The following is a 19,942-nucleotide window of genomic DNA, read 5'->3' as shown; positions in this document are numbered from 1 at the left end:
AGTCTGCAGCGCTCCGGCTTCTGCAAGCAATTAACCAGCAGGGCAAGGGAAAGAAACTGGAAAGAAAGACAATTCAAATGCAAATATAGCTGCAGAGAAAGAGGCAGACCCAAGCTGTTTGCCTAAGCCCAAGCTTCATCTTAACCCCCTGCTAATGCAGCAGCAGAAGCAACAGGCGGTCTCAGCCCCAAACCAGACATGTGGACAGGCAGATTTTGGGCTGCCTTGTCCCGCACTGGCCAAACAAGGGGTGGTAGAGACATGGGTTTCACACGTGCTCCAGTGCTGCTGAGACCGCTGGCACTGCAGTCTCTCTCCCCAGAGAAGGCTCCAGGGAGAGACCTTATTGCAGCCTTCCAGTACCTAAAGGGGCTACAGGAGAGCTGGGGAGGGACTTCTTACAAGGGCGTGTAGTGATAGGACGAGGGGAAATGGTTTTAAACTGGAAGAGGGTAGATTTAGATTAAATATTAGGAAGAAATTTTTAAACTTCGAGGGTGGTAAGGCACTGGAACAGGTTGCCCAGAGAAGCTGTGGCTGCCCCATCCCTGGAGGTGTTCGAGGCCAGGCTGGACGGGGCTTTGGGCAACCTGGTCTGGTGGGAGGTGTCTCTTCCCATGGCGGGGGGGGCGGAACTAGATGATCTTCAAGGTTCCTTCCAACCTAAACCATTCTATGATTTGTAGAGCTGGCACAGCCAACCTGGAGCCAAGAGAAACAATGAGAACATGGGCTGCAGGCTCCCAGTCCGAGGATCAAGTCCTCTTTTGGAAGGCAGGCTCTGCCCGTGGGTCCATCGGGCGCATTCCTCTTCTTCACCGATAAGAAGATGGAGCCAGTGACTGCAGGCATGGGGTGTGCAAGTGGAAAAACTGTCCAGGCACCACTGCCCCGGGCAGGTCCTGCAGCAGCAGCTGCAAGGGGTCGGGGAACAGGATGGCTCACGGCAGGAGCCGGACAACCCTCAGACCACAACAGCCACTTCTCTTTGGCCCCAAGGAACAGCCCTGAGAGGGAGGCTTGCCTGCATACAACCAGGAGATGATGGGAGAAGGAGCCTCCAGTCTTACATCTCCCTCCCTTCCTTTCCTCAAATACAGCAGAATTGCAAACTAGGACATTAGACAGGTCTTGCGAAGAAACACAAGGCCTAGAAAACAGTCATGAAAGGAGGATGGGCACCTCTTGGAGCCTTCTGCTCACTGGGCACAGCAATGGTGCCACCGCAGAGCACTGCGCTTTGGGAAAGCTCAGCCTGAAGAAAGGAAAGTTGGATTTACTTGGCACAGGGAGGAGGGAGGAATTGCAGCACATGCACTTCCCTGTGGAGGGGACTGCCGATAATCTGCCGAAGCTTTTGGGTATCCTCAGTAGACAGTGCTGTTCTGAGCAGCTGCACGCCTGGGACGGAAGGCGCAGGAACTCACGGACAGAAACAAGCTGCTCCAGGACATTTCACGCAGATGCATCTGCCCCTGGAAGTCTAAAAACAGCCCAGAGACTTCACTGGCTCTCAGAAGTACGTCAGCCTCGGTGACCCGAGTCTTCATTACCAGCAGGAGCTCACCACCTCTGTTCAGAGACCGAAAGCTATATGGGAACAGCCGGTAATTGGCGCTGCCTTTGTGCACAGGGTAGGTCAGGACAGTTAAACTAACCCCGCGTTTTGGCTGGTCCCAGCCAAAGCCCTGCAAATGCTCTTCCTGCACGTCTCCCTAGACTGAAGCTGTTGCCTTAGAGAAAAAAAAAAAAAAAACACAAACCTTTCAGCTCAGAAAGTGGAGCTCGGGGACAGCAAGGCTGCAGAGGCTGTCACAGGTCCTGGCCCCGGACAAGTTCAAAACTTCAGTCCCTGGAGGATCAGGCGGCCAAGCCACTTGAAGGAGCTGTTCTACTTTTACACACGCGCGTGAAAACCCAAATGAGAAGTTTATGTGTCTGCTGCTCATCTGCAATTTCCAGCCACGAAGTGGGCAGGTGAAGCCTCACGTGCGGCAAGCAACTCCCCCTCCTTTGGGGATGCCGGCGCGGGGCTTCGCCATGCTGTGGGGCCGCGGCCTGCCCCGAGCGCGGCGCTTTGTCTCACCGACTTCAGTAAAATGGCTTCGCGAGGGCGTGGGGCAAGCGGCTACACCCAGCTCATGCCATCCTCGCATACTCCTGCCATGACGGCTTCTTTTCCAGATGCGCCTCTGTGTTTGCTATAAGGGCACTATTCAGCGTCCCACTCTGCCTGGGCAAGGGAACACAACAGCTGTTTCACTGGGAGGTCACTACAAAACATTGAGTGTCCCAAGAAATCCTCCTTTCATCGGTCCATGCGAGCAGCTTGGAAGGATTTGTTTAGCCTTATTGTTGGAGGGGGAAGGCACAGCCCGCCCGCGCCGGGGCTGGGGTCAGCACAGGCTGCCCACACCCCGCTTTCTCCCTTGTTCGGGGAGGCGAGCGCGGGGCAGGAAAAGCCTCAAACAGCTTAAAACAAAAAAAATTTAAAAGTTCAGCCAGGCTCTTCTTTCAGCGTGACTTTTTTTTTTGTAAGCGAAAGGCCAAAGGGAAGCAAAAATACCACACAGCAGGGATGCCAAGCGCTGGGGGTTTAAGCGCTGCCGCCGCCGCGCAGAGCTAACCAGCCCCGGCAATTTATTCCAGCCATCAGCAGATTGCTGGAAAGCTGGCACTCAAGAGCGCGGCAAGGAAAGGCGAGCCAGATCCCGCAATCTCAGGTCGGCTCCTTCGCAGGATTCTCCTTCCCGTCGCATTCCTCCGTCTCCCCGGATGCTCAGGGCAACAACCCGTAAAGAGCAGGACAAAACAAGGAACTTCCCCAGCCCGCCTGAAAAAAAATCCTAGTTTATAATTAGATTGAGTCACATTTTCCACTCCTCCGAATTCAGAGCTTGTTACTAAGCACGCACTGAAAATGCCAAAATCCCCCGACTCCGTCTCACTGCAGGAAAGAGATAAGCAGCCCCCTCGCCTACCCCCCCCCCCCCCCCCCCCCCCCCCCCACCCCAGCAAAAATCTTATCAGCTCATCTTATCGCCAAGATCGCAGCAGGGCAGCTACGCAAAGAAGTCCTTTGCCTGGACCTGTTCCAGACGCTGCCATCTATCCCCACGCACTGCCCCGTAAATAGTGGCTGGTGCTACACCTTCTGGTTAGTCAAAGTCCAAGAAAAACAGAGACCTCAGGGAGCAGGTGAATCTCAAATACGCTGAGAGCCTCTCGAGATCTTCAACGTCATCCCACAGCCCCTCAGGAGCGCTCTTTGCTTGTCTTCCCCCTTTGAGAAATGCCACTTTAATAAAATTCACATTCAGTTTTGAAATAAGGATGATAGCAAGAGAAAAAAAACTAATTTGAAAAAAGAATCAAAAATCGGTATTTCTTGTTTTTCTTCCCGGAAACCGAGCGTGCCCTGGCACTGCAGGCCGGTTGCCAACATCCAGCTCTTTGCTTCGGGGTTCGAGCAGGGCTGAGGCGCGCGGCACAGCCCCGGCCGCAGGGACACCACGTCAGCACGCCTGCGACCCCATCTCCTCAGATCCTGTGTATAAAAACAGGGTCCCTGAAGTCTGATGAGAGTAAAGCTGTTCAATAAAAGCCACTTCAACAGACCGCAAATAGAACAACCACTGGAAAAATCAGGCTCCTGCTTGGAGAGCGTGGCTGCTTTCGGCCCAGATTAATATCCAACACTCCGATAACCCCACAACCCCACTGCATAGCTGCACCCCGTAAATCAGCTACGTGAGTTAAGGCAGTTGTTCTAATCACGTTGACACCAGCTATGTTTGCATACAGCAAAAGCTTCCTGTGGCCCTTGCTAGGCGTTTCATCCAGCTTCCCGACAAAGCCCTGGTGAGACCGTGCACTTCAAAACCAAAAATAGTCCAGAGCCACGACACAGCCAAGACCCGTTAAGACTTAGCTGTGCTCACCTGACAACTTCTCCTTGGCCGCGGCTAACAAACCTGAGCAGATCTGCTCCGTGGGATCCATCCCATACCTAATGCTCCCAGGATGAAGGCAGGTCGGCAGCTTTACGTCTCTCCAAGGAAGACACAACAAACCACCTGCTCGCGCAGGGATGTGCCACAGGAAGCAGCACGCACCAGGAGTTTCTCTCCTTCCAGCACACTTTACAAACCCACTTTTAAACAAAAAGTCATTTAATTGCACGCCCCTTTATATACTGTGGGGATATGCATTTAGGGTATTGGACTGTGTAAGGGCTCAAATACCTTGTGGGTAAACTGGTATGAACTGGAGGGAACTGGATTTATCCCTGCATCCCAAGGGACAGGCGCAGGTATTGCCACAGCAACGCCAGTTAGTGACTGTATTTAATGCTCAGACCCAAGTGCAGCGCCTGGTGTTTTAGGAGAGGCGTTTGCAGCGCCGGCGCATCTCATTCACTGCAGCCAGCCGACAGAAACGCCGCTGCAGCCTCTGGCCCACAGCTCGGAGTCACAAAGCCCTCCTCGCAGACTTTTGGAGACGCCAGATGCTTTCTACGAGTTTCTGCACCAACTCGGATCAACGTCCTGCGCGCAGCATGGAAGTAATCGCCACAATAAATACACACCTTCACGTGTTTTTTTCTTTCATGGGCCAAGCCCAGTGCCAGCTTTCCCAATTCGTATCGGGGTATCACCGCTGGTGGGATGAGCCACGCTTACTGCAACAGCCACCATCCCAAATGCAAAAGCGCCATCAGTGTTAGTGCCGCTGTCCTCACCTTGATTAGTTGTGCCGTCACCCAGACAGCGATGGCAGGCTTAGGTTTTCATACAAGGAAAACGGGACAATCTTAGAGACAGGACTAGCAGACCTCACAGAGACCAAGATCGGCACTGCAAAAGTCAACGATCGTGCACTTTGGCTAACGTCTGTCCTCTTCTGGGACCTCAACAACTGGAAGCAGGGATAAAAAACCTACAGACCTGGATATTTCAGCTGATGGCAAGATGTGTGAGCGAAAGCAAGGCAGACACGTAAACGCAAACAATTGTAGGATATATCAAACAAGGTTATTTATAGAAGAGAAAAGGAAATTTCGATGCCTTTATATGAGAGTCTGGTAGAATTTCATCTAGGGTATTTTGTATAGCTGTGGTCATGCAAACACAAGAAAAATAAACTCAAGCTGGAAGAGGTGCAGAAGACAGCTGCAGAGATGAGGAGAGGAAAAGAAAGCTTATTTTATGAAAAAGACTAAAGAGGTTGGCTTGCTTAACCTAATAAAATCAAGACAGGGGAATATGCCTGTCACTTTTAAATACATAAAGGAAGTAAATATTATGAAGGTAGAATTGATTTAAGCCAAAGGGCAGCACATACAAATATTTCTAGCCATCCCTAAATTTAGAATAGAAGCTGCATTTTTAATCAGAGCAGCCAAATTCTGGAGCAGCTTCAAATGGAAGTGGCAGGAACGGGAAATCCACCTGGTCTTTGGCCTGAGCGTGATCTGTTCTTCAACAACAGGACACAGCTGAGAGGTAATGGGTCAGACTCCACATAGTCTTTGGTGGAAACAGGGTAAGGGCATCATCAGACCAATGACGACTGCTCGTGGTGAGGGTACCAGCACCAGTTCCCATCCTGCTCCAGGATCTGCATCTGATCCTGCATCTGCCAGGAGCTGGTGGGATCCTGCACACCCTCCCACTACCCATCTGCACAGCAAAGGGGCTGTACGATATCAGGGAGATCGGATGTTTTAACCCAGCTCTTGTAAAAAATGCCAAGGTTTTAGTGTCAAATGCGGCAGAAAGGGCTGCAAGCTGTTAACCCTTTTTGGGAAGGCGCAGTAAAGAGCTTTCACATCCAAGACACCTTCAGAGAGCAGGTGGGAGCACCCCACCAAATTCAACAGCTGAAATACCCACAAGCTGCAGCTGCCCTTCAGAGGACACGTGCAGGAATGCCCGACCAAGGACGGGGGAAGGGGGTTTCTAATTGCCAGCGATGAGTTACGATGGCCACAAAGTCCTACCGGCAGCTGGCTCTGAGCAACACAGAAGAGAGCCTCAAATAAAGACACAAGGTAGTTGGGTTTTGTCTTTTTAACTTCTTTTCTGTGCGGCGTTCACTTTTGCAGCTTGACAAGCTCCCCGAGCGCATTAGAATAAACTCGCTTTTGTACTTCACCGTAAAAAATCTCACCTGTTCTTAAGCAGCTTGGGGGTGGCAGGGGAACACCGGCGACTGCTGCCGGGAGCACATACCTGATTACGCACGGAGCCCACATATCTGTGCAGGAGTGCGTGCCTGCGAGGCACTCCTCCGCCACGCTGCAGATGCCTGGCGTTGTTTCCATCCCACAACCAAGTTTGCTGAGAAAAGTATTTTGTCTACAGCCGGCTGGAATCTGCTAACAAGGAGGGAAAGGAGCTGAAAAGCAGCTTCAAGGCGATTCCCACCGCAGTACAAACTGAGCCTAGAAATAATCAGCGGGAACGATCTAGAAATAAAGCAATCACACCTTCTTCGGGCTCCAGATGGGAAGCTCCTGGGAGTTTGGGGACATCAACTGTCAGCTTTTTTTTTAAAAATTAAATGAAATTATTGCAAATTTCTTCAAAATTGAAGGGGACTGAGTATAGGCAACCACATCTCATTGTAAACTCCAACCCACTGCTTCATCTCAAAGGGCGCCGCCCTTATTCTTTCTTATTAGGGTTTAAGTACACCAATCAGCAAGATCCAGAAGTATTATGCTTTTACTGATCTAGCTGAGAAATGCAAGGCAGCCTGAGAAAAAGACCAGAGCAACTCGCCCTGAAACTTTCTGGTCAAACAAAAATGCACCCCAGCGCTCCAAAATTGCCTACGCGGTTCTCACCAGCCAGAAATCAAATCCCCGTAGCAAAGGTCGGCTGTGCTCAGCTGCCAAGACGCATTCCCCGCAAGAGAGACCGACCTTCCAGATACGACGGCTAAGCAGGGCTGCTAATGGTGCCCTCACTTTTAAAATCAATTTCAAGGTGAACAGATGCAACACGTACTCGGGCAAGCCTATGGACGAGCGTGAAAAATCACCCCCGGCGTTTGCTGAACTACACACAACCAGCAACTGTTGGGTCCTGCTCCAGCACAGTACGTTTGTGGCTCTTCAGGCATCCGTCGGTGGTAGCAAACGCGCCTCAACACCAAAGCAGCGGAGGTATTGTTCGAAGCTATCAGGTGGGGTGGAAATACCCTGTCAGGATTTTCCTGCAGCTACTGGAGCTATCACAGATGACTTGTGTGCCATGAAAAGGAGGCAGAGGAAGATGTGGTGTTATACAAACACTGACAGTTACTCTTGCCATCAAAGTAGCTATTAGACAACACCAGGACAAGCCATTCCCATGCAAAATCCCAAACCAAAGTTACCATTTCCGTAACAGAAGATCTTGGGCTCACCACACCTGTCTGGACTCTTGCAGCCCAGTGCTATGCAGGTGCCCCACGTTCAGAAAACGGGCTTAAAGCAGGGCAGGCACCACCGCCTCCTGTCCGAGCCCGTCTCCTCGGCTGCAGAGGCAGTTAGATGTCACAGCCTTTGCTCTGAAACCAGTCTGTCCCCTTTCTCCAGCTCCTCTAGCTGGGAGTTCACCCACCGCTTTCCTCCTCCCCATCTGACCGTCTGTCGATAACAGATGCATTCTTCAGATTTTCTGCCTACCGCTGGCACGTCACGGTCCCAGCACCCTCGCTGGAGCCAGCGAGATCACGTATCTGGATCAAGATAATTGCGTGACAGTACGCAGAGCTGAAACAAACCTGCCTTCAGGGAGAAGCCGAGATGTCAGACTTCCTCCCAACTTGCCTTCCATCTCCCTCTGATCTTCTGAGACACACCAGAAGGTTGCCTTTTTATAATGTTTTCTAAAAATGGATTTTTAAAACTATTTTTCAATTTTGCTCTTTGGAAAAAAAAAAAAAATAATTCCTGAGACTGGAAGGTAATTCTCTTTTTTAAGAACAGAATTTTCTGAACTCCACTTGATCTAGGCAAGCAGATGCTGAGAAGACAACTTCTCAGCACCCTTCCAGGAAAAGACCAAAGATGAGCAAGCATGTGTTTGGCAGTGTGCCTACCCTCCTCTGGGCTATTCTGCCACTTTCTTGCCCTCAGGACCGATTCCACGAGTCAGCTTTCAGGTGTCTGCAGTGCCAACGGCACGAGGGTAACTCGGATAAAGAGAAAGGCTCCCATCTTTCCCAAGAGGACTTTGGGACGAGGTCAGGAGAGACTGTGTCAAAGGCAGCCCAGAGCCCCGCTGGCAGAACAAGGTCTATTTGTCTAGCAATGTTTTGTTACCACAGTGAAGCAAACTCCCCAAGCGTCAGAGCAGCAGACCCCAGGGAATCTCTGGCTCCCCAGATCCCGAGACAACATCTCTTTATGAATGTGCCCATCGTTCCAGGGGCCGAGTATCTCACAGTTTAAATACAGCCAACAAACCTGATCAGTCATCCCCAAGGAGAGAAGTCTCCCCTCTCCATTATTAGAGGGAACTTTGTAATGAGGTGAGGACTTTAATTTTTTTTTTTTTTTTTTTTTTTTTTTTAAATCCTTCTCCCATAGTCCTACAAAACCTTAAGGCTGCTTCACAGCACCCTCGTGACCCAGCCTATTAGTGGGGCAACTAGTTCGACTCCTGCAAGAACATAATGGAAAATGAGCCTCAGGGAATGGCATTTCTCACCTGGACGATTTCTCCATTGGAAGCAATTAAATCCGTGGGGATGGAGACTCTGAAGAAGCGTCCCACCACGGCAGAGCTGTCCGGTATGCCCACCACAGCCGGCACAGTCTCCCGGAGGTCCGAGAGTACGGAGTGCATGGAGGCCTCCAGCTGGTTTTCCCAGTCCCGAACCACTTCTGCTGGCTCGCTGGGCCAGTGGCAGTGAGCAGAGGCCGCCAGCAGCAGCACAGGGAGCCAAGTCCTCCCCAGGAAAGGGGGCTGCAGTAGGCATCCAACAGTCATTCTTCCCAGCGGCCTCAGCGACGGTGCTCCAGCCAGAAAGGGGACCACACGGAATCTGCAGGCACCGCAGGGCAGGCAGAGGATCCACCAGTCCTTCACAGCAGCCTCATCCTAGGAGTCCTGTGAACCTGATTAAACAAAGGAAACCCAATCAGCACATTAATTACAATATCCAAGCCAGCCAGCTAACGCACACAGACCTCCTTGCAAGGGACAGAGGGCTACCTGCCACACTAGCCTCATTGTTTCAGCTTTTTGATTTAATTCCAAGAGTTACCACTACCATTAAAGAGAGCAAAAGCTTCTCACTTCCTCTTCTGACATACAGCATCTCTACAGAAACAAGATCCTCCAGCCTTTGCATGCACACAACCATGTTTTTGCTGCTCTGGAGCCATGGCATCCTGAGATAGCCACAAGGAGGGAGATGGCACCTGGGCAGATACAACCAAAGCCGAGAGAGCACAGCAGTAGTAGCTGACTTTCTGAGGCAAGCTGAAATCAGGCTGCGGCATCAGTGGTTTCAAATGCCAGTTACCCTATACAAAGACCCCAAAAAACCTCTGGTACTCCAAAGCTGCCATCTTGACAGCTTGATGCACAACAGATGCTTCTGCTCCTCTGACCCATGAGCCAGGCCCTCTCTCAGTTCCAGCTTTTGCCATTAGCCAGCATGTTTAGACTTCATTTTGGGGCCAGCAATATGCACCCCAAAAATCACACCTGAGTGAGCTATGCACACGCTGCTACCCGCCGTCCAGCGCCCTGCTGCTTGCACAGCTCACCCATCCCCATGGTCTGCCGAGAAACATCTCCAGCTTTCCCTCGCTTTGCTGTTCTCTTCTTTCATTTGGTTCCTGCCCGTCCTCACCCTCCCTCTGGTCCCCTGGATCACTGCTCTCCTCTCTCTCCTCTGTTTCTCTGGTGCATTATTTCCTTCTCTTCCCAAGCTGCTTCTCCCTCCAGACTGTTCAGCCGTGGTGCACAGGAGTCCTGGATCTGTATGCACGCCCGTGTTCCTCTTCACAGCCTGTCTGCAGGAGAGCAAGTGGGTTCACAGAAGAGGACAGAACCACCTGGGGTGGCTTGGCACCACGGACCAAGCACGCCCCACGTGGGCGTTGCTCAGCCCCCCGGGACTGGGGTCTCTCGGGCCAGGCACTCTCATGTCTTGAACCATCTCCTTTTTTCCAGGCTGAGAGAAGCGGCTGCAAATTCCCAGAGCAAACCCAGCCCGACTTCTAACTGCTGGCTCCTGGTCCTCTGAGCACGGCTCCGATTTATTTTAGCCCATTCCAGCTGCGTTGTGTGATGCACATCAGGCTGTCCCAAGAGACCCTGGAGCCAGACCGGGCAGGAAGGGTAATCCCACTGCATCTTGCCCTTGCAGAGCTCCTGGGGTGGCACAACAGCAGGACCAGCGGACCCGCTGTGCTGTGGCCAGGCAAGCACGCATTGCCCACCGCAGGCTTGCAGAAGCAGGCAGAGAACCTGTCCATGCAGGCAACCAAGTCCAAGGTTACCACAGCGGGTTTTAGGAATAATAGGAGACAGAAGATTTGGTTGCTCACCCTAAAACCTGCACTCCGGAGCAGCTGAGAAGTAACGTGCAAGGACTAGCACACCCTCACCCCTCGATGGGTGTTTTCACACTCGTGCAAAGAGGCTGTCATCTCCCATGCCAAGGCAGCGGACCCAGTGAGCACAGTCACAGCCAGCAGAGAGGGCCGTGGGCAGCAGAAATTATGAGCTGAATGCAATTACCTCTGGCTACAGCATCAATGAGGCAGATATCTGATCTGACCGCTGTCAGTTGAGGAAAACCTGTCTCAAGTGAAAGGCAAGAGACAGCGGGTGCAGAATAACATTGCTGGAAACCACAAGAGAGATGGGAGGATGGTTGGTGTGAGATGCCAGAGCCAGAAGAAAGCCCATTTCCCCACTGCTCTTGTCCTTCTGACTGTCTGAACTGACTGGGACACGAATACACCAGGGAAAGCAACAGGGATGCGAAGGCCAGGCTCTTCCCAAAGCCAGCTGAGCAACACGGTGGTCTTCACCTGGAGTGAGATGCCTGAGCTGCTTCTCTAGAGGTCATCATCACAAAAGATGAAGTGGCTGCATGGGTAAGGACACACCACACTTTCTACAAGGCACATCTCCAACCAGCTCCCTGTGTGGTCAGAAGAGAATTTGACACACACCAATTGATTGTGGAAGAACCTACAGTCACCTCAGCAAGTAGATGGCTGAGGAGATGTCTGTGGAGTAGATGTCTGGTGGAGAATATCCAACAGGCTGAGTGAGCTACAGAGATGGAGCAAGCAGCCTTCTGCAAGAGGTCCTGAAGAGGCCACTCATCATCACAGCAGGAAACTGGGGGACTCTCGTCTCTGCACAATGCCTTAAATAAGCAGAGAGAGGAACCACCACCTTCAGCCTCCACAGAGTCTGGGGTATGGACACTGCAGTGATGACACCTTGTCTGAGCTACTTCTCCTGAAGCCTGCTTGTTGGAAAGTCCTGCTGCGTGATGGACTAGAAAGCAACCCACACAGCAAGTACAGGCAGGATCAGAGACACGCCGGGAGCTGGGGGAGGAATGCGGCGGCAGCAGAACCTGGGAGCTGCTGTGGGGCCAAGATGCTATCAGCATGGAAACATGGCTGCCTCTCACAGCTGCACTGAGCCTCCATACCTCACCAGAGGAGAAACACCAGAGACAACCAGACAGACACCCGGCATACAACCACAGAGAGCTGTAACAATGCCCGGAGAGGTTCGGCACCTTGTCACGGCTGCAGCGGAGCTCGTGTACGAGCGTGGTACAGCTCTGTGTTGCTCAGCCAAATGACGTGATCTGGCCTTGGGCGCTCTTTGTTGGATGGAGAGGAGTATTTGGGCAGAAAGGAGCTGGTTCTTGATATCTGTGGCGAGCAGGAGAAGAAGATGAAGTCATCACTGATTTCAGAAACAATTATCAGAGCGGGCAACAAACACTGCCCGTCTGATATGTGCCTCTCAGCCAAGCAACTCACGCACTGGCCATGAAGATCTCACATGACGCTCGCAGGTCGCACGAATTCAGAATTTCATTTCAGGGGAACTACAGAAGAACAGTCCCTGCGTATGGAAGCAGAGCACACAGGAGCTATAGGAGAAATTCAGTAGCTGATAACTAAGGGAAAAAAATACAAAACAAAACAGAAGAGCCGAGAACAAACTTGCACCACCAAAAAAAAAAAAAAAATCTCTTAACACAGCTCCACCTCAACAAACAATGGACAGAAGCTGAACCGGTGCCAGCCTCTCACACTGTGTGCTAAGGAGGAAAGGCAGGGTGGTACAGCTCTACAGATAGCTGGAACAAGGCACTGCCGCGCAGTGCTGAGGTCCACGTGGACTATTGCTTCAAGGCAGAACGCTTTTTTGTCCTCTACCAAAAAGCCAGCAGTCCTGCTCAGCAAGTCTGCTGGCCACCAGCCCTGCAGGTCTCGATGCAGCTGCAGAACAGAGAAAACTGTACCTGCAGCGAGGCTGGAACAGCCACCGGGGATCTGCATGGTGCCTCTGTAAAGTCCAAAAGCCCAAACCATTTTGCATAGTACTGCCACGGGCAAAACACAGACTGACTTGAGACAACCTCCCAGTAGCATGTGGAAGAAGTCGGAGTTCTGGATCGTTGTCTGCAACCAGCGAGTGGCACGGCAAAGATTTCAACACTTCACACAAGCTCAAAACAGGGCCAAAGCCCAAACACAGATGGCATTCTGCAGTGGCCGTCTGCTGATCGCTGGGAAGCATCAGGCTGTAGGGCCAACTGGCTTAGATGGCACTTTCAAGTTACACGTAAAGGCTAGACCACCCCAGCTTCTCTACATGGCACAGCGCTCCTTCTTCCAGCAGGATCGGTACTGCACAGTTCGGCAGAACAAACACAAAGGTTCAGGTTAGTCCTGAATTTCAGGATGTTTCGTTCCATCTGATCTTCTGAAAGAACTGACTTTCTCTTTATCCTCCTGCTTCGGTGAGAGGTCTTTTGGTCTCGACTTTGAGCCTCCGGAGCATTGGATGAGACATCAAAGTCAGTATCAACATCTGCTTCAGTCCCAGTGCTCGGTGCACGTGCCAGTGTTGATGCCTGATCTCCAGTGCCAAACCCCCATCTCAGAGACACAGGACTGGGCCCACTTGGTGAAGTTATGTTGATATGATGCTGGGCTTGATATGATGCTGACTTGTCAAGACAACGCTGGAGCTTGCTCCTTCTCTGTGCAGCTACAAGGCCCGCTGACATGTTAAGGACATGCTCTACCTTCATTATTCAGGAACGCAGAACAGTGCGGACAGAAGATGGGGCTGAACGGGGGGACTGAGAGCAGGATGCAGTAGCTACTCCCACCACACATCTTCCCAGAGATCTTTCCTTCTGCCCACTGCAGAATCAAAAGCGTTGGGCCAGGGGAAGAGCCCTGGCAGCAGGAGCGTGGCTGCCTTAGAAATCCCAGTTCCTCTGTGGCCGATTACACCACCGCTTCAGCAAGAACCAGTGAAAGTGAAGTCTCCGTCCAGCTGCATCTAATCCAATTGCTCAAGCGCACAATCACATCACTGGGCTGCGGTAATTAATCACTGCCAGCATATTAATGCCACTGAGCCTAGCATGCAGAAAGCTCAGGTAACTGCCGTGCAATTCTCTACCCTAGATAAGAAGGTATTTAGGAGAGTTAGGAGGAATCCCACTTACCTGATTGCTTATTTAACAACATCCTCATTAAAGGAAGCATTATACGAGTGGCCTTTCTCTAAGGAAGCAAATTCAGACTCAGCTAAAAAGGGCCAGCACAACTTAGCTATTGTCTCTGCAAAGATCTCTCTTGTGCGTGTTTCCACAGGAGGATCTCTGGGCAAGTCCCGTCAGCTACCGCGCGTCTGCGTGTCAAGGCAGCAAGCAGGAGGAATGATGAAATCCAGCGTCACCGGCCAGGCACACAAAGATGGCACTCTGCCGTACATGCTCCTCGGTCCAAAACACGACAGCAGGCACCGACGGTGCCAGCCCGACGGCACGGTCCCGGCGGCTGGTGCTCTGTGCATGTCTGCGCTGCGCTGAAGGAGTCTGGAGGGGGGGGCAGGAGGGAGAAAGAGCTCGGAGGCAGCATGTCTGGGCAGAGCAGCCCATCACCAAGTTTATGAACTAATAGATACAGTCTCCTCAAGACTAAGAGCATGCCAGTCTGCAAGCCTGACACATTATATGCACAAAGAACACTCTGGAGCGTGAAATTTAGGAAGCAGTAAGAGTTTCCGCACTTGCCCAGCTCCGGACGTACCCTGAAACAAAGGCAGCAGCCCCTCCAACAGCCTACGTTATAAGCTATGGGAACATGCTGCAAACGACTCAGAGGGGTTACTTCCAACCTCAACAGCTTCAGCCACACACATTGGCAGAAGATGACCCAGGCTCCAGACGCTGCTGTGCCCAGGATGAATTATGGAAAGGGACGTACAGGAAGGCAAACTGCACAGAGATGCATTCGTCGCGCACAGACTAACCGGCACGAAGGGAACGGGCAAGGCAGAGGAAGGAAGATTCACCGATAGCTGTAGCTCCTGGCTCAGCCATGCTCACAGCGACAGCACCTTGTCCCACACAGCGCTAACCAGGCACCCGTGGGGATGGCGGCTTCACACCCGAGACTGGATGCCTCTCTAAAAGACAAATTAATTCACAAGTTTTTGGCTTAACGCTGCAATCACAGCTGCCTGCCTATTAGCCACCCGTACATCAAAACCAAAGTAGCAGGCATCAGAGGTCGGACTGCAAGAGGAAGGCTGCTCAGCAGAGAGCCCCAGATCATCGCTCCTGAAGCCCCAGGAGCCCTTTCCACCCTCTGTCCCCCCCAGCCGGTTGACAAGCTTGCCGTCGTTAGCTGGTCACCCCAGACCCCATCAGTCCAGGAGGTACAAACCAAGCCGTACTCGATTCTTCGCCCTAAAATTGCTATGCCCACCCTCTATTGTCACCAAGTTAAACACCCAACCGAACTGACACCTAGCTCAAAGGACATACATACAACAAAAGATGCTTTTTTCAGTCTTGTCCCTTCTTGTGTTTCTGCATTGCTTGTCTCCAGCACATCTGGTGTCAGTAACAGGAAACCCGGACACTGAAAAACAATCTAGGGTAAAAAAAAAAAAAAGCCAAACAAAAACAAAACCCAAACAAACCCAAACCAGCAGTGCTAAAATGTGTGCCAAGCAGGGAAACAAGCAGCACCCTCCTGCTGGCAGGGAACTAGGCTGCGAACTGTCACTGACTTGTTGCTTCGAGTCACACACGCCACCAGAGGCTTTGCAAAGCTTGTACGGGAAGTGGTCACAGCAATCGATGCCTTGCAGCGGTTTTTATTCTGCTAGAGTAAGCACCAAGTTATTTAACTTTCTTGTCACTTAATGGAAAATAGTACAAAGCTTCCTCTTCCTTTTGTTTGAAAACTACAGTTCTGTGTCACCAAAGAAGGGATGAAGCCTTCCCACAGCCCTCTCATTGGCATCTCGCACCTCCCCTTGGCCAACAAAACCTGCTCACAGTTCTCCCCCAGCCTGGGACACCGACCGATGCCTCTGCTCCGAGTGACAGACAGTGGAGCGCTGAGCGAGCAGCGGTGGGAAGCTGGACCGCTCCAGAGACCACACGGGTTTTGTGTTTATTAAAGACATGCGATCTCTGGCACTTCCTGCAGAGAGAACATAAGGGCAGCTCCGTGATAGAGAGAAAAGATGCAAAAAGCAGAATTTCCTTTTTTTTTTTTTTTTCTCCTTCTCCACCCCCCTCCCCTTATTGCATCTGCCTGTCCAGAAGCTGGGCCAGCCTACTGCCCTTCCCAGCTGGGGACTTTGCTCCCGGGAAGAGTTCTTGCCCCGGAAAAGGTAAGCACGGAGGATATGCTCCCTGTAGCCCTCCCTCCCGCAAGAGCTGTGGAGGGGAGGCAGCAGTAGAAGCACGAAGGGCACAAGAGCCCTTCTGCCAGCCAGACACGGAGCGTGTTTTTCTTTCCCTGCAGAGTACATTTCCCCTTCAAGGTGCAGCGATAACATTCCTTCTGGAGGCAAGTCCCTTCCCCAGGCTCCTGCCGCCCGGGGGAGGCGGGAGGGGATGACTATGGTACCCACAAGCGCCTCTCCACTACGCACTCAGACCTGATGCTTTTTGCTGGAAGACCACATGGATGTCTGCCTCCTTGTCAGTCCTGCTCACCCGGCCCCTTGCAGCCCCCTGGGCGCTACGTGTCCGATGCTCCAGCCATGCCTTTAACGGCCGCCGCGCCTGGAGCCGCCGCGGTGACCGGCGGCCGCAGATTTTTGGCTGGGCGAGAATTCTGACTCTTTGATGAAAGTTTCAGCAACCACAATCAATCCCTTCCTCCCACTTTGTTATTCCCAGACAGCCAACTCAGATCATATCTTCAAGTGCATTTAGTTGAAAGGAAACTCAGATATTATCTTCCCAAGTATTTAGAAGGCCTCAGAGATCATTTTTTCCCCCTGTAATTACAAACATTGCAGTCAGGTAAAACTGCCATTTTCCTGGCTGCTGGCAGCAAGCAAATTAGGATATAAACACCCACCCAAAAGCAGAGGACTCCAAAAAATCACTAAGGACAGCTTCGCGCGTAAGACACCCTCTGAGCGAGCCCCGTCTCAAGGGAGGGCTGGCAGAGAAGGACAACGGTGATCATCAACGGCAGAAAATGGATCTGGCTTGAAGGAAGCCGGAGGACAACAAACTGGGACCCACTGGGGCATGAAGGCGATGGGGAACGAGAGCCCACCCTCTCCTCTGATAAAAGGACCAGAAGCCAAGCTAACCCGAACCAGGCTCAAACTCAAACAAAACAGGAGTTTTCCCCCAGGACCCAATGAAGTTGTAGACATGAATGTTAAAACTTCCTCAAGCTTAAAAGAAAAGGGGGGGGGGGGAACGATAGGACACGACAATTTTACAGGAGACAGAGTTACCAAGGCAGCATTTCTGGCTCAAGCAGCACTTCGTGACAGATAGCAGGGTCCTGGGACGGCATTCAGGGAAACGACTCGGATTCCTCTCCAGGCACCTTCTCCCGGCTGTTATTGGAAAGGGCGCATAGGCTAAATATACAGCTGTAGCAGGGCAGAGCGAGGGTCTGTCTGCCTAAGGGCATGCAGTTTAACCCGGCTTTGGTTTCCAGCACATAGCCAGCCAGAGAGAGCCCCTCAAAACTCTACTCGTAATCCCTGGTTTTGTCTGGAAACAGAGCAAGAGTGTAAAAATCCTAGTATTTAATTCTATGTTTAAGGGAATGTAAGCTAAAGGTAGTACTAAATCCCACGGGAAATTAAACTACAAAAGGTTAAAACAAAATAACAACAACAAAAAAGATTGAACCGAGCTCCTTCCATACAAATGCTATAAAAACGCATATTTTGAAGACAAACATGACAGGCATGTATATATATATACACACACACAAATGCTTTATCAGTTTCCAAGATTTAGTAAGAAACAGAACTCAAGGCACCAAGATAAAATAGGTATTTTTGACTCTAGATTTCCCTTTTGTCAGGAAAGCTTCATATCTTGCTGAATTTGCTTGAGGTTAATGCTGAAGTGAAGACAGTGGCGTTACAGTAAAGCATTTTAGCAGAAGCCATCCTGCGGGAGAGCCTGGGACGGAGGAAAGCCGGGCTGGCAGCAGCGCCTGGGCAGGCAGCCGACAGAGACAAGACCGAAGCATCACTCCGAAAAATTAGTGCCATTTTAGTTTGGACCACGAAATAGTTATCTCGCTGGTTAGCGTACGCAAGGCAGCAGACCGGTCCCCCATGACACCACACGCAGATCTGAGGGACACCAGTTGCTAGAAACACTGGAAATCGAAGACTTAGGACTCGAGATAAATTCCCCAGCCCTCCACTGTAACATAGCAGCTTGTGTTCACTCGAGTCCGATTCTGGGCTCTCTAGAAATTATTTACATGGGGATCCAACTGGTTTTCATGTCAGTTTGCAGGGACAAAGCTGAGTTTTATATAGTTTTAAAACTAACATGGGTTTCGGTACCGAAATACAAGTCCTCAGGTATAGCAAGATCAGCCCGGTCTGCCTCTGCCGTCCCCAAGTACACTAAGAAGAGCCCAGACTATGTCTCAGCCATCCCCATTGGTGAAAGGCACAAATGATTATTTCTAAAATAGCAAAACAAGCAAAATATCAGAGGCAGCCTAACGAGGTATCTAGAGGACCCCTCGGCAGCTCTAGTACAGCTGAGGCACCACAGAGAAAGCACAAACCAGCAGGAAGCAAGATATAAGGAGTCCCTTTTTAAATGCAAGGACTACGAGGCATCAGAGCCCCATCTTGTATTCCTCAGCGGGCAGGTCGCTCCCCAGCTAGCACCGAAGGACATGTGCAAGAGCAGCTGGCGTGACAGTCACCACCGTGTGTCCTGTCCCCTGCTATCACTCACCATCCACCAGCTGTTTCAAGTCTAATTCACACCAGCTAACGACCTTTGATAGAAGGCACCCGGCTGGAAAGCAGGTTTCTATCGAAGCTGCTGCCTCAGAAACGGGTGTAAACCAAGGCACCATCACCAACAGGGCTGCAGGCTTTTCCTCCACCCCGTGCTCCCACGGGACAAAAACATCCACGAGCCTCCAGCAGCACCCGAAATCTCAGCTGAAGCCTCGAAAAACAGTTCCTCCCTAAGCTGCCCCTGTTGTACTACGCAGGAGATGTTATCTTCAGATGTAGTCATGAGCACTGAAACCAATGAGGCTAAAAAGATTTGCATCTCTTGCTTGATTTCTTAATTGAATTAAAGGCTGAACAAAAACCCTTATGAGGCTTCAGAGAATCCACACGGAAGAGAAACGACGAAAATCCTAATCAGAGAGGAAGCTTCCACTGGACATTTTGTCTTATTAAGTACCAAAGAGTCCACACAAAAAGAGAAAGACCCCGAGGGATAAACTCCCACGACTAGCAAGGCAGGAAATCTCACTGAAGTTTCTGCCGCGGTTTGGCTTTCAGAGCACATCACACACTGCACGAGTCACACAGAGGAGAGGTGAGCTTTAGTGTGTCCTTTTAGCCAAAACTCTCCCACCTACCTTGCTGACTTCTTTTTTCTTAATAAATAAAGGTATAAAGCTTTTTCTATCAAATCAGCAATTAGAGGGGTGAAGGACAGACTCATGGACAGGGCAGTCCTGCAAATCCCCTTCTTAGGAAACCTGATCGTACTTCCAAATCCTGTTCTGAAGGAAACCCTTCCAAAGCTCCATCTCTGGCCGTGCTCCTAAGCCTGGCCAGAAGGTTTGCGGCAGGACCCTTGCCCACGTTTTGGCCACTCAATGGCAGAGTACTTTTTTTTTTTTTTTTTTTTTCCTCCAATCACCAGAATAGCCCAGTGCATCAAGAACAGCGTTCGGGCTTCCTTCCCTAGGACACACCAGCACCACAGCCACCACGCAAGTATGGGCTTTGCTAATGGTACCGAAACAGGCAGCGAAGTGCTGGAGCAGCCGACAGCACGCAGCTCAGGCAGGTGTTCCTCCAGTTCAAGGAACAAACAGCCTGAGGGCTGCAGGAACCAAATCCAAATCTGGAGGAAAAAAAAAAAAAAAAAAAAAAAAGAAAAGAGAAAATCTTGATGAGGTTTCATATTCAAGAGTCGCCTCAAAATGCTGTTTGGCTGGAGTGCTTTATGGAGAGGCAGCCACATTCCAAGGGTTTATAATCACCTTCTGGGTATTCCACAAAATTCCTCAGATAATGAAATATTTCAAGAAGGTCCTTGAAAAGTGTCGAAGCACCATAATTTCCTATAGGCTGATGTCACAGCACCGGGGCTTCGGCACTAAGCACGGGACTGGAAGGCAAGGCTTAGGATCTCTGCCCTACCTGCCGGGCAC

At 51.1% G+C, this 19,942-nt stretch overlaps 1 protein-coding gene across 7 annotated transcripts in view; it reads right to left on the bottom strand.

Moving 5' to 3' along the window:
• The window catches only part of DAG1 (dystroglycan 1), a 54,851-nt gene that overhangs the window by 8,719 nt on the left and 26,190 nt on the right, over positions 1-19,942 (bottom strand). Inside the window, exons 1-2 of one of the 7 annotated variants that reach the window (XM_082487577.1) lie at positions 15,058-15,178; positions 8,703-9,112 (exon numbers count right to left, since the gene is read on the bottom strand). In XM_082487577.1, coding sequence (XP_082343703.1) covers positions 8,703-8,984 — 282 coding nt within the window. In that variant the 5' untranslated portion in view covers positions 8,985-9,112; positions 15,058-15,178. Of the gene's footprint in view, positions 1-8,702; positions 10,406-11,772; positions 11,841-12,510; positions 12,990-13,731; positions 13,777-15,057; positions 15,179-19,942 lie in introns of those variants that run through there. The other 6 variants (XM_082487580.1, XM_082487579.1, XM_082487578.1 and 3 more) reach the window with 6 other exon arrangements.

The sequence above is a fragment of the Vanellus vanellus genome (genome assembly GCF_965231255.1).
Source record: "Vanellus vanellus genome assembly, chromosome: 9".
Taxonomy (NCBI): Eukaryota; Metazoa; Chordata; class Aves; order Charadriiformes; family Charadriidae; genus Vanellus; species Vanellus vanellus.
The sequence above is the reverse complement of the archived record's forward strand: the minus strand, read 5'-3'. Positions and strand labels throughout refer to the sequence as shown.